A 21716-nucleotide genomic window follows, 5' to 3' on the forward strand; every position below is an offset into this window, starting at 1 on the left:
TGAGATAAATAGAGATGAGTCTGCATGAGAGTAGGTGAAGCCCGAGATAGTAAGAAACTGGCGTAACTCATGATTCCATGTACGAGGTGCTTGAGTGAGTGATAAGTGGCATAATAGAAGGCATGAGAGTACCAATAAAAACACAAAAAATAAGTTTATCATGACGAAGCCACATAGTGTGTTCGAGATTCGAAACGGCATGATTATTGATCATCTTTGTGGTAGACGGCAGAGAATAAAAACCATCAACGAACTTGAGGAGATCATAACCAAAAAGAATAGCCTTTATCTGAACTTTTTAGCTAAAATAATTTATGGAGGTGAGTTTGACCGAGTTGTGGATGTGGAGTATCGTCAGCATTTGTGGTTAGGTCATGAGCATTGGGAATAGTAATACTAGAATCTTCAAAAGCCATGAAAATAAACCAGTTTTTTTTTCACTTGTGGAAATCACACGTGTGAGATTCGCATGTGTGAGTTTCCTCTTCTTCTCGAAATTAAACCAAACCTCGGTTTAAAGCGAAAGTCGAGGGAAAAACAACAGGAAGAAGGAATACCTTGCCGCCGCCGCGTGTGGCGGCGTGGAGCTGTCTGTTATGACGTGGTAGCTAATTGATGGCGACAGAAACCATTGTCTATTATTCGGTCGACGACAGATCTCGATGTCGACGAAGGTAATAGATCCGTCGATGGATGCAGAACCTCGTCGTCGAAGGACCGTCAACGGGTGAAGGAGCAAAGCAAAGTGTCGGAACTCTGCTGCGACGGAGCTCTGGAAGGGTAGCTAAGCGACGACAACTGGTTGCAGTGGGCAACGGAAGCTCAACGGCAACGACGATGGTGCTAGTGGTGGCATCGCAAGACTGTCAATGGGTGGGCTCTGCAGACACTTTAGAATGAGCATAACAAAGTTTTGGAACTCTACTACGGCATCAATGACGGAGTCACGGTAGCGGCGGCGGTACTGTGAATGTACACGGTGGCGCGGTACTGGTTACAGCAACGGCGGTGGGCACGTAATGGCGTAGGTACGTCGAACAAATGGACTCTGTAGAGACCTTCCAACAACCAGAGTTGCGGGGCTTTGCGGGGAGGGACCAAAGGCTGAGCTCGGTGTCGGAGGCAAGGCTTAGTTACCAATCGGCGAGCGGTGGCGGGAGAGAGAAAAAAACAAATCTTTAGCTCTAATACCATATAGAATTAGATAAAAGAATAATTTTCCGATATATTACTTGTAGTGATACAACTATTTATAGGTACAAGTATTGACTGTATAGTTACAAGTTAACAATCTCAACTTCTCGTATTTATCTTATCTTTTCATCTCTACCCGCTACCTCTGCCCACTTCCTCCTCCGTCTAATTCGTCTCTCTGAAACCCGAAGACATCGGACAGGAGGCGACACTGCTGCTGTCGTCACGCTCCAATCCACACTCACCTCGCTTGGCTCTTCCAACTTCGTTGGCGCCACCCAAGTCGTCGTCGTCTAGTCGGGGTTCCGACGGACAAAGTCTTGTGGCGGCCTTTTATTCTTCTTTCTTCTTTGGGAATTTCACTTAAATACCTATTTAAAATAAAATATTTTTAAAAATATCGACGTCATCAAAATATTTCTAAAACTACCCAACTTTGACTGGTCAACTGCCTATGTGTACAGTCAAAAGCAACACATAAGCTTTGACTGCTTATGTGTCACCACGTCATCTATACAGTAAACATAGATCAACACGTCGTCTGCCACATCATCATTTCACCACGTCATCTGCCACGTAAGTTGACACGTCATAAAATAAAAATTAAATATTTTTTTAAAAAATAAAAAAATCAGATACATTTTTTATTACCTAATATCTACAATATTGGACATTCATCTTTGGGAAAAGTAATAAATGTTATGTCTCAAAGCCTAAAAATTATTTTAGAGTTTAAAAATATAATTTATTTGTATAATTTTTATCATATTATTTACAAAATAATAAATTATTAAAAATATATATTAGTTAATTAAAAATCTTACAACACATTTTATTATCAATTAAAAATATTTATTTAACTGAAAAATATAAAATTTTTACTTGAGTTTAAAAAATAAATGTACCGGTACACTTTTTATTACCTTATATTTAAAATAATAAGTTATAAAAAATCTTACTCTTACCATTTTAACACCTTTTTATTATCGATTTAAAATTTATTTTAATAAAAAATTTTGAAAATTTTAGTTTTGAGTTTAAAAATCAAATTTATCAATACGTTTTTTTTCAAATTTATTTTTACCTTATATTTAAAATAATTAAAAATAAAATAAATATATAATTAATTAAAAAAATCGACTCTTACTAATTTAACATATTTTATTATCGATTTAAAATATTTTTTAACTTTTTAAGAGGGGGCGTCGAGGGCGAAGTCTGAGGCCGAGCGATGGGGAGCGGCGGCAGCAGGCACTGCGAGAGGGGAGAGGAGAGGGGGGAGAGGAGAGGAGAGGAGAGGGGAGAGGGGGGGAGAGGAGAGGAGAGGAGGCCGAGGTTGAGCGACGGCAACGAGAGGAAAGAGGACAAGGCCGAGCGGCGGCGACGAGAGGGCGAGAGGAGAGAAGATGGGAGGGGACACATAAGGCATTTAAAATAATTTATTTTGAAATAATTTATTTTTATTTAATGACGTGTCAACTTACGTGACAGATGACATGGTAAAATAATGACGTGGCAGACGACGTGTTGATCTATGTGTATTGCACAGATGACGTGGCGACACATAAGTAATCAAAGCTTATGTATCGCTTTTGACCGTAGACATAGGCATTTGACCGGTCAAAGTTGGATAATTTTAGAAATATTTTGATGATGTCGGTATTTTTAAAAATATTTTATTTTAAATGAGTATTTAAGTGAAATTCCCTTATTCTTTCGAGTTTTTTCTCACCACATTTGCCGTTTTCCGCCGTCTCTATCAAACAGTTGGAGTGCACAGAAACCAATAATCATGGCGAAAATTGCACTGGCTACTGGTTGAAATGGAATGCAGTTCTATTGACACAGCAAATTTCCTTCATTCGAATCCGATCTCCGTCTTCCCGACGAATCTCGTTGCCTCCGAAAGTGGCATTTTCTTTTCGATTAACAAAAACGCGAGCAGTAGGAAAGTCTATCCATAATCTTTTCTCTGCAGTAAATAACGTTGAACTACTCATGGTGATCGAGAGCCCATTATGGGGAATGACCAGAGAATTTCTCCCCTCTAAATCACGAGGACTTGAGAGCTTATTTGGCGCCAGAGATCTTCGAAGATGAGGTAGGGCTATAAATTAGCCTAATCTCTTTTCACTTTATTCGTTTTGTGTAATTTAACTCTTCCGTTTGAGATCTCTGCATTGATTTTACTGGTTGAACCCTTCTGCCTTTTACTGCGATCGTGTCCATTTTAATCCAAACAGAAACAATCGATCAAACAGTAAGGGAGATCCATCACCCTGGTCGCAGAATTGTTTCTACAGCGACCAACCCAATCATAAAATTCAAAAAAATGAGACACCCTCCCTCCAGATCGCTGCTGTATCAGACCATCCAAAACTGTTAAAAGCGAATGTTGCAATCATATCTTTGCCTTTATTTACATACCAAACCAAATATGAAAAAGCTGACCACATTAGATATTTTAGTATACTCATACACTTCTCCATTCAATCACCGGAGAGAGCTTCACTAAGAACCAAAACACAGTTTAAATCGAATCCCCTTCACCATCTGGGGATTCTTGTCTCTTCGTCACCACACATTGTCAGATTTCATCTCCCCTTTTTTACTATAACAGGTCCAAGATTCGTTCTTTCTTTCTTTCCAGAACAGTGAAAGTGCTCGACGTATCTTGTCGAGACAATTCTCTGCGCCGGGTGAGCCTATCTTCATTTTTTACTTTCTTTACAGCTGATCATGGACCCATCTCAGGTACTTTCTGTATTATTCTGTTACTGTCTTGGGAGAACACTCTGCTCTCTTGTTCGTGCTCTGCTCCACGTTCCATTTGTCATCAATCACAAACAAAAGGAGAAAGAATGCTCTGAGCGTCACTCATCTCTTTCTCTCTTCCACTATACCGAGGAGGCGGGACACTCCCTTTGTCCAGATCTCGTACTCTCTTTGATTTGAACACTCAAATTCAATTACTCCGCGCATTGCAGTTCTCAGTGCAAAGTAACGGCGATCTTCTCCGCCTTCTAGCAAGTGCCGGCCGGGCCACGCCGGAACATCCTTTATCACCTCTAACACAATATCTGAATGTGAAACGAATTACAGTCTTGGATTAGCAACCTCAAGAGGCAAACTACAGTGAAATAAAGAGTTGGGTGGGGGTTTCGAGACACGTACTCTTTTTCTTTTTGGTGAAAGTTCCTCCTACATGTCTGCTCTTCATCTTCAACATCACCTTCAAGAGAAAACAAGGGCCAACACTTTTAAAAGCTATGCTTAAAAAGAAGTTTCTACAGTAAGAGAAAATTCAACCAGGAGAAACCCATTTTGAGATTTACATTAGTACCACAACCAAAAAATGACTAACTTCCTGGCTTCTGCCCACCCACCCATTTTCCATTCCATCAGAAATAGAAGAAAACCAGGGATTGTAGAAAAAATACTCAGAAACTTGATATTATCATCAAACTTCAAACAAGTAAAACCAGCTTCTGCCAAATTTAAGCATTGGACGAAAAACCCACGCCAGAGTTATGAATTTCCACAGATTAAATTCTGGAGATTGGTTTATGGCTTCTGCGTACGTTAAGGAGGGAGGAATACAAGCATTCACCACCCTCACCTGTCCGATTCTGTTAATGTAAACGGACACAATCTTCCAGTGTAGAACCCCTGTAAATCACGTATCGAATTAAAACAAATAAATGGGTCGAGTATGGAAGTGTATGTCAATCATTGTTAGAGCAGTTTATGATGACAAAAACTGTACCCTTCCTGGTTCGTTTTAGAAGCTCGGTGCCTTTTGCAAGGAGGTCTTGCGAGCAGAGGCCCAGGAAGTTATCCTCCGGAAGAAGCTCGCCGCTGAAATTCCCGCTGCCCGCCGGATTAATCATCCCCTTCTCCACCGGTATCACCGCCGCTATGTTCCACACCTCTTTCAACACCCTCGCCTTCAACGTTGCCGCCCCACGTAGAGCTGCAGATTGTAACACAACCAATATCAGAACATATTACTTCCAAATCTCTTTACGAAAGAAAAAAAGATTACTAATGATAAATTGAGAATTAAATGAAATGGAGGACATATCGATGTTCGCATATTTTTACCTGTAGCTGCAGCAGCCGTCAGCGTCATGATGTCGCCGGCTGTTCTAACATTGACGGCGGAACTCACGACGGACGCCAAGTGATCCCTCTCTGCCCCTAAAGCCTCCGCGGCCTCGACGCACTGAGCCGCGACCAGCGTCGCGGCAGAGGCTACGGCCATGTCCGTTTTGGCCATCTGCTCGTCCTTCCCAGGCGTTGCAGCAGTGGCGGCAGCGATAGCTGCCACAGCCGCAGCCACCCCAGCAACAGACACAGCCGCATGAAGCTGTGCGTTCTGCGCACGCGCCTCTTCTTTCTTCTTCTCCTTCCGGTCCTTGAGCCACCGTCCGACAGTCTTCCCCCCGCCACCGGCGGCGGCACCGTTTCCCACCGGAGCTCCTCTGTGTTGCAACTTCATAGCATTATTCCCCGCCCGCGAAAACTATAAAAAACACAATAAAAAAAAAACAGTGCATTTTAGCAAGCAATTTGCTGACAATTCTCAACAAAACAGGACGGAAACTTCAGAGGTCGCGTTCAAGAAGATTCCAGTCATTCCACTTAAAAGAGTTCCGTACAAGCAGGTCAATAGGTTCGGATATTAACCAGAGCCGCGAGTTGTCCGTACGACGTCTCGTGATGGATGGGACGTGGAAAGAGTTGAAAAACGATTTCTAGCCGTCGCTTGCCGAGGACGACAAACACGGTGCCCAACCTCGTGTTTCGCTAAAAATGTATTTTTTTTTTAAAAGAAAAAAATGCGAGAGACTAATCAACTGCGAGCAACTTCTCTGGCAGTATCTATCCTTCAATGGCAAAAAAAGTTCAGTGGAGAAGTTATGATCGAGGATTCTGTGCCCAATAGATGAATCAACAGGCGAGCCAACAGCAGCAGGTTTTTAAACCCAATCTGAAATTATCTGGTTACCCTTTGAGAGAAATTTCGAACCATGATGGTGTCTGAACGCTGTGGTACTCGGTTCTCTATAATCAAGGATAAAATGGGTGTTTTACAGTTTTACTGGTTTTTGCTCGAGGCCATTCATGTTTTCTTTGGCAAAAATTTTGAAATTCAGAGATGGGCAGAGCATATGTTAAATACAGTCTAAGAACTTCAGCACAGCAGTGATTTGGAAAGAGAAAATCTCCTCCGAAGAGGAGTAGTTTCAGGTTTACAGGGGTTTTTTGGAAGGAGACAATTCTGACGCACGCTTCTCTTATTGGGTCTTGAGCTAAAAAGCTTAAAGAAATCCCACTGCAGCGTTTCTTACGAGCGTACCAAGCTTCAAATGCAGAAATTAACAAAAATGAGAAATGGGTAGGGAGAAACAGGGATACACCTTGACGTCGTCGACTTCAGAGGGAGAAACTGGAGGGCTATCTGTTAACGAACCGCAACTTTGTCCCCCGTTCAAAGGGCCGCTGCTGTGAGAGATTCGTCCGGAAGTGAGAGGCGAGACCTCTTGCTGCCAATAAAGGAAAAAATGGAAACGGAGAACTGTAAGAATCTATTCAAAAAAAGTGAAAATGCCTGGTACCGACACACGGAAACTCGAAATTCAAAAAGAAAATGAACAGAAAAAAGGCCGTATGGTATGCAGATATGCCCTGTTTTATCCAAAAAAATTCTCATATCGAACATTAAAGATCGACGATTAACTGTTCCGATCTTCTAAAATCAAACCAACAACAACAAAAAAATTCAACAGCCAATTTGATAAAAAGGAGACATATCAAACGACGTAAGTGAGATGAAAAGGATGCTCTGTTTCTAGATGGATTCTTCGGTGTGCTAAATTAGGCAAGAGCTCATTACAGACACTCATTCGCTTCAATGAAGAATAGCCAGCACAAGGAGCTCAGGAACTGGAAGGAAGACTGTAGTAAAATGTTCGTCCTCCAAGTATGTATTATCAAACAACAAAGCAGAGAGTTAGCAGGAGAGAGAGAGAGAGAGAGAGAGAGTAAGAAGAAAACAGCCTTAGACCAGTCTTCTCCTGTTCTTTCTTCTTCCTCTCCCTCACATCACGATTCCAACGTCCCCTACATTATTTCAACTTACAAAACTCCAAAACCAACGAAAGATCAAAAACCACTCAAAACAAGACAAAGCCATCAATGATTACTAGAACCCCGTCTCCATATCCCCCTCCCCCTTTTCCTCCCCCATCATTTCCTCTTACCGACTGTGACATTATCCGTTCAATGACAAGCTGCGACGTCGCAGACGAAGCAAACGCAAACGGATTCCCAGAAACTACACCATTCTCCTCCGCTTCCCCGTTATCATCTTCCGGGATCGATTCACCAACATTTGAGGGTTTCACAGGAGGCGCGAGGGCTTTGGAGACTTCAAGAGCAGACACGCTCCAGGAGCGAGACAGGAACTCCATGGGCTCCTGTGGGGACTCCGGCGGTAAAAATCCGGCGACGGACAGCGTGTCCGGTCGCCACAGGTCACAGGCATCTTCCATCTTTCTGCTTGGGTTAGAGGAAAGTTTATTGTTAGGAGAAAGCTGCAGAGGTAAAGAAGGAGGATTTACGAAGAGTTTTTCCGCGCCGAGAATTTATAGAGGAGACGGGGTGAGAGAGACAAAGCAGCCGGAATGTCAAAACGGAGTTAAAAAAATTTAAACATTTTCGGAGAAGGAAATGCTTGTCTCACTCTTAACATGAAATGACTGAATACACCTTTTATTAACTTGTATTACCAGCAGTGTCCTCTCGTGGACCAAAATCATTTTTTTTAATATAAAATAATTAAAACTATTATTAACTATCAGACAAATTGCATATGAATTATAATACAGAAGGGTGAAGTGCTAATTTTGTCATTTCACAAAGCGTCTTTTAAATTTCTGTAAATTTGATAAAATTGAGTCACTTTAGCGCATGATTGGATTGAGCAGAGGGTAGCCGTCCAATCCAATACGGCCCACTCTCACTAGGCTGGTCTCTAATAGGACATAAGAGGTCAAGGCTGACTAGCTTTACATGGGCTCACAGGCGTACCAATGTTGACCCCTTGGACGGGCCGGGCCCCCCCCGTAGACCTGAGACTACCAAATAGGTTCTGGTTATGGGTGGGTCCCCATAGGTGTACTGCTGGGAGCTATTGATGACAGGTGGTGGCAGAGGTGGAGAGGGTGGCCTGAGTGATTGTGTCGACTGTATTTCCCTGTCTCGGCTCCATCTTCCCCCGACAATTTTACCGATGCCGACAAAATTTACACACCCTTCTCAGGTCTCTTCTGAGCGCTCGCTTCACTTTTAAGTTTTTCTCGGGTTCTCTCTGCCCGTTCTGATGATGCGATAACGATCTCTAATGGCAGTCTTTAGCTCAGAGGAAAAAAAGAAAACTAAGAAAACAACGGGAGAGAGGAGGCGTGCGTTTGAGTTTCAGATGCACGACGTCATCCTTCGTTTCCCCGCCCTGGTGGGGATTTTAATTCCATGCGGAGATCTCTGAACAAAAGCTTAAACTAATCAGCTTTCTTCTCGTTTCTCTCTCTCTCTCTTTTTCTTTTCCTTTTCTCGTCTCTTTTCCTCTTTTTTCTTCCTTCTTCTTCCTCGCTTATTGTTTCTGCTTCGTCTCTTGTAGAGTTGCTTTTATTTTATGCACTTTTGCCTGGCTTACCTTACCCCACATGTTTCACGAGCAACCCCTCTGTGCTCTGACCCTCTCTCTCTCTCTCTCTCTCTCTCTCTCTCTCTCTCTCTCTCTCTACTGGGGTTTTTGTTAAGAAACACCTTTTAATTTTTACAGATTTTCCTTATTTTTCTTTATCCAACACAGGAAGGTGTGTTCTCAGCAAAAATACTGTTCTGAAATTTACCCAGAACAAAAGAAACCAGCAAGCTTGTCCGCAATGTTGAACTTCGTTCATAGGTCATTTGTAGGATCAGTTAGTGTTCATCTCCATCGCCCTGTGCTCAAATGGTTCTTTTACAGTTTACATGTTTCTATAATAACTGCATATTGTGCTTTCTCCTTTTCAGAAACATAAATGCAAGCACCTTAAGAGCAGAAACATCTCTTCTATCAGAAGACCCACCAGAAGGGTAGCAATAATCAGAGACCTTACGGATTCATCCCCTGGCAGACATCATTGATCACATTAAACAAACAGAGTCTAGAGGCTCGATAGCAAACACGATTACTAACATCCACATGCACCGTGCATTCGGTGGTCCAGAACAGTGGCCACATAGGGAAAGAGGAGAGAAGAAGCCGTCACACTCCAACCACCGCTCCCTCCAGTTTGCTTGGCAACCCAAGCGATGGATTGTTGTCAGGCCATTAAAGAGTTATTATAGCTTTGCCTGTATGATTTGTTGCAACGCCACGTGAACCTCAGCTGTCCATTGGAGCTAAAATCCAGGCCTCGGTTTTACTCGTAGTCCGGATGTTTGTTACATTGCCCCAACTATCCAACCACTGGAACCCCATTCAAGATTTTAACAACCAAAGATAAGGTTTGTTAATTTGTTTCGATTACTCTGGGGGAGAGGATACAAAAAGAGAATACGAGAACTCGCTCTTCTCGAGAATTCAGAGAAATTTAGAGGGAGAGAGAGAGAGAGGATATTTGGGGGCTTGTGGTAATCTCTTTTTATCTTATTCTGAGAAGGCAACGATCGACATGATAAGTTGCATGATTGGGAGGGGAGGGGAGGTATGATATCTGAAAAATAAATACTGATTAAAGGAAAAGCAAGCTGAAGTTTCTCATTTGAGAGAGATGGTTCCTTGTGGGTCCTTCATTTATCATCTTCAGTTGACCTGCCAGCACATGCACTACAGGATTGAATTGAAGCATTTCAGCACTGACCCTAGTTGGACCCTATCTGTTACCTGAGCATCAAGCTGAAGCTTTTGGGTGTGGATGGCCTTTTGTGAGCTAAACAACAGTTTGGAGGTCAGATTGAGTTCTTCTCCCCCCTCCATGATCACCTTTTTCTAGTCCTAAATTTGAACTCCTGTTAAACAAATCCCAAAAACGATAAAAAAGAATTTTGTTATACTGATCCACAACTAAAAAAGTCTCAAAGTGATTTCCACAAACACCTCATGGGCAGTAGTGTCGCCCCTTTTCCATCTTCCCAAGGAGTAACAGATTCCTCTTTGGGTCGCAAAAGGAATCCAAGGAGGTTTCACACCGTCAAACTTTGGAACGACAGCTTGAGATTCACAGAGATCTTAAACCACAAGCTTTTTCTTCTCCATGAATATGAAATGTGGACAGTACTACCTCAACCACTGATGGGAGCAGTTGGGTCCCACGTCAATGATGAGAAGCCTACTTGAGATAGGATAAGCGACCCACCACCAAGAGAGACTCATCTAAGGAAATGTGTACACCATTGTTTTCTTGAAGTGACATAGTGACTTGTAATGTGACCTCCATCAATCAAAATGGGACAGGAGCCCTGGAGAAGAAATGCCTCAACAAACAGTGAGCAGATTGGCCCTGTTGCCATTATGACTTGTTTGTATAAACGCACAAAAGCAAAAAAAAAATTCTCTGTAACTTACAAATTGGAATCTCTGGAAGAAGATGATGCGACCCGAGAGCCAGTGGATCCAAATCCGAGGTTCCCCTTTGTTGCATCTGGAATCTCCAGAGTCAGCTGTTGGTGCTCAAGTGGAACAAAAATCAAAAGAGTGATCAAACTTCATGTTGAAAAAGCTGTTTTTCCACTGTAGATAAATATTGGAGACTGATGAAGCTGCCTCACCTTAAATTCCCACAACCACCAATGGGCTGTAAACAAACCCAAGAAAATGACTTTCTATTGAATTGAATTATCCTTCGCTTTTTGGAAATTAGAAAATGTTACGATTGCTGGAGTTTTCATGAACGCAGCATATTTTGAAAGTCATATTCAGCGACAACTCCCTGTGCCTCTAATGTGGCATTTAACTGTCTCTCTCCAAGTAATGAATGTGATTTTGTCCACATCCAAACCAGTATTTAATGCCATATCTCCAATGAATCCTGCTTTCATTTGAATGCATACAGCTTTGATTTGGCTGATCATATTTAATCGAAACATTCCGTCAAATTCGATTTCGTTGATCATATTTAATCAAAACATTCCGACCAGAAGCGTCCACTGTAAGAATTATTAGACAGTTCACGTTCCCAACAGAAAAATGGAACTTTGTCCAAATTATTTATGATAAAAAGATAAATAAAGATGGAAAAGGAAGAAGTAAAGCAAGGAATAACCACACAGTCCCACTAGCCTTTGGACCTAGAAGAGCCGGCCTAGAACGCTCTTTACCAAAAAGGAAAAATAAAAAAGATAAAAAGAAGTTTAAGCGCAAAACGAGGTGATCAAAGTTTAAAAGCAGAGATGCTGGAAAAAAAGAAAAAGTAGCAATTATTCTTGACCAGAGATGGGAAAAGGAGAAAACCGGAAAGTAAAGAAACAGTCGATCTAATTCGAGAAACGCTACAGACGAGAAGCTTTTAATTCACAGCGTAGATTACAAAGTGATTCTGAAGACGGGACCAATCCATAATGTACGCCGCCGGAAGTACACGCCTAACAAGAAATCTTCTCCAGGGGATTTCGGTTTTCACCGTAAAGAATAATGAGTAAAGACCTCATCAATAGACCAAAAGGTGTTATTTTTTCTTTTTAGGATATCAGAAAACTGTATATTAATGAAAGCAATAAAAGAAGATACTCCCATTTCTTTGACGTTTTAAAGATATTCTTCTACTTGATTTTTGGGGACTGCTCAGTGATCCTCAATCTTCTTCAATCCCTTCATGTCCGTTGTTTCCACCCTGCACAAGAAGCGAGCAACAACTTCAATAGAGAGTCTCAGAAGGGGAAAAACCAAGGAGGGCACTAAAGTGGTTTTAACAGCAGTGAGATTTGGACCCCTGAAGCAAGAAAATATGCAAAGGTGGCTATCACTTATCTGTAAAAACCACATAAACGTGCACGGTCTAACATAATGTTACAAAAGAGTTTGCAGTTTCCTTTTTATGGTACAATATAAATGATCAAAACAAGAAATGCATAGCACCCATTTTATTTCATGGACAGCCAACAGAAATTTCTCTCGGTACGCACACATCAAAGGGAAGACAACTTAAACTCAAGCTCCTCTTTGCTTTTCTACAACCACCTCCATGAGACTCAAGTATACAACTAAGAGGAGCCTTCAGAATGGAATTTCAACATCCGTTTGATTTAGTAATTTGCCATTAATTGCTACAACGACCGATTTGTCAAAAAGCACATGGCAGAGTACTTGGTACTGGGACACTGATCTTGAGCTAAAAATGGCATATTGACGTTCATGATGAACACATAAAAAGCATAATTTTCAATTACATGACAATGGGTTCCATGTGGTTAAAGTCAGTACATTAGCATGACAATCTACTCCTTTCCCCACACATCAAAGAAACCTATCAGTTTGGCAAACCATTCTCTCTCTCATGTACCCCCACCTTTCTTCTCTGTTTTCATAGGTTACTCTACATGTGGCACAGATCATAGCACATTGCCGTTCATGATGGATTCTAAAGAGTGGCAATGGACCCCATGTGGCTCTAGTCAGTTGCTTAGTATGGACCCCATGAGGCTCAAGTCACTTGCTTAGTATGGCAATCTACTTCATCTCCCCACTTACTGAAAACAACTTCTTCTTTTTTTCAGAAAGGCAACCCAAAACTTTCACCATCCTCCCTTTCAGCAATCATAAAATTTGTATTATCAGTTCTCTGTATGTATTACACCTTTCTCCACTGTTACCATATATCATTCTACATGCATGCAAAGCACAGCATAAATATACTGACACTCATAAAAATTTATAACAATTTAAAGTTCTCAACTGCAGAATAGCTGGGAAATAATACTTACGTTGTCCCATAGAGGGCAATCTTTTGAACTTTGGTTATGTCAGCACCAGATTGATTGTCTTCAATGAAAATGGTCAAGCTGCAAGGGGTTCATTTCAACAATGATCATATTAACTTCTTCCAACAATGACTGTGATCAAAGGGAAAACCTACTGAAAAGGTGTTGGACACAAAAAGAAGTACCTGCGAACATTCTGAAACTTGACATACTTCAAGGTTACAGGTTTTCCCTAGAAAAAGAATACAGTCTCGAGTGAGCAATGTACAGGAATCTGCTTGAAACTAAAACTATAACATTTATCCACATTGAGAAATGCATGTCATAAAAGTACAAACCTTAAGATTATCTGGAGTTAAAGTAATGGAATCACTAGGTGGGTAGTCATTGACATTACTACAAAAATAACGAAAAAAATTATGAGCTCTTTTCATTTATGTAAAGGAAATAAAAAATCTTCCCTTAAAGTGCACAGTATACACGTAATAAGACTAATCAAACTCAAATGGATGTACCTGAAGCCCATATGCTCCTTGTTTGCAAAAAGTTTAACAGTCCTTGGACCTAAAGCATACAACCATTATGTAAGGCTTCAAACTTAAACAAGGTTTATTGCCAGAGCTTAAAAGTACATGGGAACTGTTTGTAGAGATAATCCCACAGTCTAATATCAGGAGTATCATTTAGTTGGGAAAAGGCCATCTAACTTTAGTCATTTTGGGATGGATCTGAACTCAACTTTAACAGGGTATTAGAGCACATCTATATAGTATTGAAACTCGTTCCTGCACTATTAAATTTGTAATCTATTTACATTGTCCATTGTCCATTTGTTGAGGCTATAACGTAAGGGGAAGAGTTACAGGGAATAATCCACATATGTTAATATCAGTAAAAATCTTGAAGTTATTATTTAAGAAAGAACCTCCTACCTTCGACTGGTCATTTATGGATCGACCAATTTATACAGCAAGAAGACATTTACAGAAAATAGGCCACGCTACACAATGTAAATTCAGGAGTAATAAAAACATTATCTTGTTTCTTGTAGGCATTAAATGAATAAACATTAAAGATTTGAGGGGAAAAATTGAAGGACATGGAGCAAAGGAGCCCATGTTTCAAGATTCTTTGGGTCACAGTCATAAATAAATACAGAACTGATTCAATTTGATATTTGCAGTAAAAATTAAGAAGCTTCAATAATAAATTTAGAAGCTATTTACTATATATTCACCTTATATAATAGAGATTTATTTCCCAGTATCCACCTTTAAAAAGTGATACAAGACAAATCATAATTTCCCACGGTTTTAAATGTTTGGTAATCACTACTTTCCCAAAGATGAGTGTGTCATAAACCAAAAGAACCTTGCTGCTGAACAGATTATACCCAACTTGGATCTTGCTTTGATCATCTCAATAAAAAATAAGAGTGAAACCCACCGGCTTCAATTGGTGCACGTGTGACCTGTTAGGTATGACTCGAGTCAAATGGGTTTTTCAGCCTTGACCTCATCACATATCAATATTTAAGCATAATAGTTTGTTTACATCTCACTAAAGGTTTCACACAATATGAAAGGGGACACAAAGTATATGCTATTTCTAATGGATTGTAGCCTGAGGAACCTAAGGACAACGTCAAAACTCAAAATTTCTCCAAGCTACATGATATAATCTCCAAGCTTACAATAGAAGCTCGGGTAAGTGATAGCGCTTTGGCTGAAACCTACCATAACAACTTTAGAATCGTCAAAGACCCTCATGTTTGATCCTCAATTCAATCTCTTATAAGAGAAATATTATGTAATGGGACAATAACTCTAGGCATGCTCCAGCTAATTCAAGAGACTCTTAAAAGTTGTCATTTGCCCACCTTGATTGAAAAGCTTACATTAGAAGGGTAAGAGATGAAAGAACGGTGTAGAAGGACAGCTCCTCCAAATCATTCACTTGCCTTCTTAATCGACTCGGGCCATCCCACAAAGCATTTGGGTGGGCTCCAAAAATCACTTGCTTCCTCTAGTACGCCACAAAGATGAGATCCTCATTACTGATCAATTCATCAAACAAAATACAAATTGTGCCAAATCGGAAACATTTGCAATGGAGAAGATGAAACAAACGCTCATCACTTGCTCTATTGCCCTTTCACCATCCAAGTATAGGGTGTCACTCTTCGTAAGTTCAAGTACGCCTCTCTCATTCCTTCTTTGACCTCCCTAATAAGATGAAAACAGCAATTCCATGGGTATCCCTGGACTACCTTGTCAGTTTGGAGTCATTTTAGTTGCTTTTGTCTTTACATTTCCTCCCAGAACCTCAAACTCATTCAGCCATTAGCGCATGCACCTTTGTATTCTTTAATGCAATTATTCCATAGACACTTGCTAGCCTTGTGCAGAAGCCTTGGGGCCCCCAAAGTGCTTTGGCACACTATAAGACAAGGCCGCTTGAAGTAAGAGGGGGCACTTGATGCTCTGAAGATAATATTCATTGGGCCTTTTTTACATTTTATCTTTCAAACTCTGTGATTTCTAGAAGGCATAGTTAACAGCTGTACTTGAATCTATGTTGACAGATACTACAATCCCCTATTGGTGGAAATGGATTGGATAGTCGTTGTCAATAGGTTTTTAGCAAGTGGTCCTCCTAGGTGCTTCCTTGATATTTTTTTATAATGTTGATAATATCTCTACCCCCTAACCATTGTCTAAATTTACATTGCTCAAAGTGCTAAGTGCCTTGTTGATCCCAATGGCAAGGCATGATGCCTCCCAACAGCATCTTCTTGTGGAAAAGAACATGAACCTGGCACTATTAGTACCCTTGAGAGTCACTTTTACTTCTTTTATCAATATAACTCAATCTGATTGTGTTAAAATAAATAAAATAAGTTCAAAACTGTGTTGCTCTTTTAGAGACAAACTAGAGATTATTTAAGAGTTTCATACAGTAATCACAAAAAGGAAAAGAAGTTTTACCAAGGACATCAAGGAAAGCAAAAGCCTTTACTTCAAATGCACAAGTCAGACCAAATTTGTGCAAGGCTTTCTAGCTCCAAAAATGGTCTAAGATGCAAGCTTCAAATCAGAGTTCCCATATGAACCACCATAAAATTCATCATTGCTAATTTATCTCCAGGTTTCATCCCAATTATGCCATAGTAGATAATATAATCTTTAACCACCCTCAATTCCATCATGGGCCAACTTCACAGGACACCAATACTTTCAAGTCTTTCCTCACAGTTCCTAGCATGTCACTTTCATGTTTCTCTAGTTCCTGATATTCTATATAAGAATAATAAAACCCTTCTAACCAGTGAGCTTTTACATGTACAACAGCAATTCATCTCAACTCAAGTTACTCCTACTTATTTTCTAATCCCTTGGGGCTTTCTCCGGCTCATACATTTTTCACTTTATTCATGCTGTTACTCATCCAACTGAACGTTTGTAGCATATTTAACATCTGTAAATGTTGCTTCTTAACTGCCAACATCTTCTACCACACAGAGTATCCGGTCAAATAGTTTTCCAGTAAAAACTCTGCCTTCACCGTTTTCACTTCTCCCATCAAATCAAACTGTAGATGCTTGTCATCAATTTAACATCCACCAAATATTTTAATAGTTATTTCTCTGATTTTTTAGAAGTAACAAAGACAAGACAATGATAAACAATCTCTCAGTTCTGAGCTTCTCAAAGAATTGACATCATACAATTTGTAACCTATAATTGCACCTCACATCTTCAGACCTAGATGGACTTTTGCCATCCATGATAAGTGCAAGCAGATAAGGCTTATAGATGATCGTTGGAGTAAACCATACTAATGGAAAAGCTATATGTTTCCCCCACCAATTTTTATGCAATAGTTACAACACTTCCAAACATATATTTGCAATCATAGCTCCCACAACATTTCATCTCGGCAGACCCATCAAATGTGGTCTCCAGCCATTCTACCATATGCCTTCTCTAAATCAATAAAGATCACGCATATGTTTTTCTTCCTTTATTGACAATTTTCTTAGATGAACATTGCAGTTTACACAGAATGAAAATCAATTTATCTTCCACTATACCATGGTTCCACTATAATTTTTTATTATTCTCTCCATAGTTTCATAATTACTGTACTTTTGCAGTTTTCTGAACTTTAGCTTTTGATCAGATTGCCTAGTTAGCCATGGCAAACAAATATCCCTGAAAATTTTTGTACCTTAGTTAAGTTGACATATAGCCTTTCATTTACTGTAGTAAGGGGGACAACCACGAAATTAGGTTTTCATTCATCAAACGGGACAAGACCAACTTATCTTAGGAGAAAAAACTGGGGTTCATGTGTCCCACTATGCAATACTAGATCTTGAAATCAGCACCCAAAAGATTAAAAAAAAAAAAAAAAAATCAAAAGCCACTTTCTTTAGGTCTTACTTGTACATATCAACATCAGTACAACCAGGAACTTTCTCTTCTGAATGTTCACCAACTACGTTAAAAAAAGAATAGCTGGCACAGGAGAAAGCTAAACATGTTTGTTGCTCAGGATACAGATAGGCCATAAGATATGCTATTAGAACATCCAGTTCATTATGCAGGCATCAACTATCTCAGACCTTCTCAAAAAAATGCTCCCATGTGGTTGAATCAATGCTACAACACAAAATAATTACTTGAGGGGTTCTGGTTGGATTATAATGAGATAACTCTTTGAGATCTAAAGTAAATTCTCAAGTGACACAAAGAGGACCAGCTCGTCACGTATTCGTTTCATGCACATATATGGGTCTATATTTTTAATCTTGACACAGATTCCCCACTTCCTCTGTAAGACCAACTGCTCAGCTTTATCAACGCAAGTGACCCAACTAGTAATGTCACTTGTGACAAGGGGAAATTACGTCATTTTGAGGACAATGGGCACATATGGTGTAGCAGGGTATTCTTCTTCAGAGCTAGAATTGGACTTTTCTGGATATGCACTCTAAATATTAAGTAAAGACTGATGTCCAGGTGGAAACTTTAAGTCATAACAATATGTTCAGGTCCAGGTGCACTCTTTTCTTTGTGTTAGACTGTCTACACGTAGGCCTTGGCCCGTATGGAGCCCTACAAATCTAACAAACATATGGAGGATAAATACCAACAGCCATAGAGCTGATCCATTCAGATCAAGCCATGATATTCTGCAGTTAAGACCATTTCTATCACTAAAGCCATCAAGAAAGATACTGCAAACTGAACTTCTTGAACACTTTCATGCTTCCAAAAGATTTTCTCCTGGACTCACCCATCAGACTAATCCACCCTCTGATAACCTTCCATATACATCAATGACCAAATAACTGGGGATGTAGATCACCAATTTTTCAGAAATACCAATCCCTGAGCATTTGAATGCCAGATTTTTGCCAGGTCTTACAATCACTACAACCAGAACTGATAATCTCCAGTTTCCTCTGTTCTGGAATCCATCTGTATCCTAAAATGCAACACTTCTTGAACCAGCAACATGAACCTATCCAACATGCACCACTCACATAAGAGTGTTGATTTAACCATTCACCAATTTCTAATCATGAATCCCTGATATATTGCAAATTCTCCCAAAAAAATTAAATGAAAACGCAAACTCCTAAGAAATATTCAGAGGATTTTCTCCATCTTCTGCACATGACTTTGCATGGAATAGTGCTGAGAGTTTAAGGGAGTAACAGCTACAGTTAGTTCAATTTATAGTGTGTTGTCAGTTCTTTACGATGTCAGATGAGAACTTCACAGACTGCGTCTTGTCCACTATAGGTTTCAGCAGTCCCAACGAACTAGTAATCATAACAAAAAAGGAAAACAGCATAGACATTCAAACTACCATTGGGAGCTATTTACTGCCTGGGATGTATATTGTACATTGAAAACAGTCTACCAACAAGCCACAGGGCCAAGCAAAAATCAGTCGATCCAATTTTTAGCCAGTTTTAACCTATAAACTAACCATTGTTTGCAAGCTGGTTCATTGATCCGGTTCAAGACTAAAGCAGAGGAGCTTCATTAGTAACAGAAAATATGTATTTACACAAACTGATAAAATCATAAAAGTACCATGGACAAGTAAGACGAAACAACTTTCCGAAGGCTAACCCGCTGTATTCATTCAAGAGGCTATAGAAAAATAAAGGAACTATAACACAATTACTCAAAGCAACTCAAAGAAACGAATATTATTTATGCAGTAAGTAATGCCCGCAGAAAGCACGTAGAAAATTCACGCATACCATCTTCCTCCGGTCCTTCAACAACAACTGAATGCAGCTTAATAACTTGCGTGAAAGGGATATAGATTAAGAGCTGTTCGTCAGCATCACTCTCGAGACACAAACCCTCGTCCTCTCTGTAGCCCTGAGAACAGTAGGGTGAAGATCACGAGATCTCTCCAATACATAAAAAAAGCCCGGGAAGAAAAGGACAACGGAGAGGAGACTCCTCTACCTGTTTGAGAGCATTGTCGTATGAACGCCCTGGGTTCTGGTTGAGGCATTCGACTCCGCTCCAATAGACAAAGTCGAGTAGATCCACCTGGACGAATCAATAGAAGGAAGATAAGGGGAAAAAACAAAACTACCAACAGCTCACGAAAAATTGTCAAATAGGAAGTTAGGGTTTCTCAATGATCACTTGGCCTCTATGGATGGCAGTAACAGACTCGGCAGACATGGCGAAGAGAGGAACGAGAATGATGTGGAGAATTCCGTAAAACACGAAAGCAGAGATGGCGCTGTGGTATCCTGAACTGAAGGAGAAAGAAACGGCTTGAGTCCCAAATTTATATGCCTCAGAAGGAGGAACCGGGAAGCATTGTTAATTAAAAATCAAAAACCAGAGGCAGCAAAACTTCAAGACAATTAAAAATTTTAAAATTTTAAATACGCCTCCATCTGATTGGTCAATAAACAAAATAATCATAAACATAAATAAACTCTAATCAACTTAAATATTATAAACTTTTTTTAAATAAATAAAATCACTTTTCAGAGGAGTAGAGCCAAACCCTTCCCTCTCCCACATTAAGGGTTCCTCTCCCACATGACATAGATCTCTTGTTGTGGAGAAATAAGCGGAGGGGACGCGCCCCCACTATTACTTAGCTAGAGATCTTCTCTTCTCTTTTTTTCTCCCTCACATAGGAAAAAGTGACCCGGTTGTTTTTATTTTGTTTTTTTATTTTAAAAATATACAAAATAAAATGTATTTCTTATAAAGAAGGTGATCATATCACTTTACTTTTTTGGTTAAGAGTTAAGTAAATATGGCATATAAAATAATTATTAAAAAATTATACTTAATTTTTAAAAAATATTGTGAATAAGAATATATTAAGTTATGTTATCAACCATAAAATGACAAAAAATAAATTTATTAGAATTATCTATTTTTTGATAAATTTATTTATTTATACTCTTAAATATCATATTTCCAAATGAAATTGGTTAGATGTCATATTTTCAAAAACAGTTTTGTGAATGTCTACTAGGGCCTAGTGTCTCTTGTTTCCTGTAAACACTTTTATAGCATTAAACTTTTACCACAAAAATCATATAATTTCTTAGGTAAGATTTTCCAGCCAAGATAGGCTTGAAAATCATATAAAAATAATTTAAATAAGTATTTAACAATTGATATTGTAACACTTTCATCACGAGGTAATTTTTTATTTGACATCTTATATTTATTGGAATTTTAGCGACAAGTAAGATAATATACGAGATTGATTATTAATTTCTATATTATTTCCCTAAAAAACACTAATAGGTCAATTTAATTTTCCTTGGAATTTTCTAATAATTTTCATGTAAATTCCTAATAACTCAATAATAAGATTCTATTTAAAAGTTTCTTGAAAATGTGTATTCTAGAAAATCATTTTTAGCTCTTCATGGGATGTAAATTTCCAACCAGGGGCTCTTAGGGGAACTAAATCTTGAGTGATGATAAAAGAAAAAATAAAATATAAACTAGATTTTTTTAGGTCTAGTATTTTCCCCCAAAAAAGTATATATGTGTACATATATAACAAACTATACAATATAAAATAAAAGTACCATACTTGAAAGGTTGGATAATTTTCAAATATGGCTCCTTTTATATGTCACATTCCCAAACTTGGTTCTTGGTATCATATTTTCAAATATGGTTTTGTCATTTGTATTAACAAACGATTAAGGTTACATGACTTATAGGTTTTAAAAATAAATAAATAAGTAAATACTATTTAATAAAAAAATTAAGAGAGGACCCTAATATAGTTTTTTTTCCATCTATTTATTTTTTCCATCTATATATAACAAAGGTTCATTTGTGCCAATTGTATATATACTTTATAAAAATAATTATTTTTAATATCTAAGTTTTTTATTAATAATTTGGCCCCAAATTCAATGAATTTGAATTTGGTCATATTTTTTAAATACCACTCAGTCCACATCTGTTAGAGTGGACGGAACCACTATTGTAGGCAGTAGTTTTTAGCACCTAACAGATCAGTCT

The 21716-nt window shown here is 39.1% G+C and overlaps 2 protein-coding genes across 2 annotated transcripts; both read right to left on the reverse strand.

Moving 5' to 3' along the window:
- Positions 1–3587: 3587 nt before the first annotated feature.
- Positions 3588–7821, reverse strand: LOC137934143 (VAN3-binding protein-like). Its single transcript, XM_068778387.1, has 7 exons — positions 7461–7821; positions 6618–6743; positions 5299–5719; positions 4961–5167; positions 4814–4863; positions 4369–4426; positions 3588–4274 (listed from the first exon to the last, which is right to left on the reverse strand). The coding sequence occupies exons 1-7, from the start codon at positions 7749–7751 to the stop codon at positions 4072–4074; spliced, it is 1356 nt and encodes a 451-aa protein (XP_068634488.1). The 5' UTR covers positions 7752–7821; the 3' UTR covers positions 3588–4071.
- A 3819-nt stretch (positions 7822–11640) lies between these two features.
- LOC137934905 (PITH domain-containing protein At3g04780) lies at positions 11641–20006 on the reverse strand. Its single transcript, XM_068779490.1, has 8 exons — positions 19848–20006; positions 19662–19748; positions 19448–19571; positions 13680–13728; positions 13503–13560; positions 13350–13396; positions 13168–13245; positions 11641–12077 (listed from the first exon to the last, which is right to left on the reverse strand). Exons 1-8 carry the CDS (start codon positions 19884–19886, stop codon positions 12029–12031), a joined length of 531 nt encoding a protein of 176 aa, XP_068635591.1. The 5' UTR covers positions 19887–20006; the 3' UTR covers positions 11641–12028.
- Positions 20007–21716: the final 1710 nt, after the last annotated feature.

Source organism: Aristolochia californica, unplaced genomic scaffold (assembly GCF_029961685.1).
Source record: "Aristolochia californica isolate CCGP_79_NKW_82.1479 unplaced genomic scaffold, dmAriCali1.0.hap1 SCAF_6, whole genome shotgun sequence".
Classification (NCBI taxonomy): Eukaryota; Viridiplantae; Streptophyta; class Magnoliopsida; order Piperales; family Aristolochiaceae; genus Aristolochia; species Aristolochia californica.

Coding starts and splice junctions, on each gene's coding strand:
- LOC137934905 (XM_068779490.1), bottom strand. CDS start 19,886: ATGTCTGCCGAGTCTGTTACTGCCATCCATAGAGGCCAA. Junction 19,572..19,661: donor ACGACAATGCTCTCAAACAG/GTAGAGGAGTCT, acceptor TACTGTTCTCAG/GGCTACAGAGAGGACGAGGG. Junction 13,561..13,679: donor AAGGAGCATATGGGCTTCAG/GTACATCCATTT, acceptor TTATTTTTGTAG/TAATGTCAATGACTACCCAC.
- LOC137934143 (XM_068778387.1), bottom strand. CDS start 7,751: ATGGAAGATGCCTGTGACCTGTGGCGACCGGACACGCTGTCCGTCGCC. Junction 4,864..4,960: donor TCTAAAACGAACCAGGAAGG/GTACAGTTTTTG, acceptor CGTGATTTACAG/GGGTTCTACACTGGAAGATT. Junction 4,427..4,813: donor ACATTAACAGAATCGGACAG/GTGAGGGTGGTG, acceptor TTTCTCTTGAAG/GTGATGTTGAAGATGAAGAG.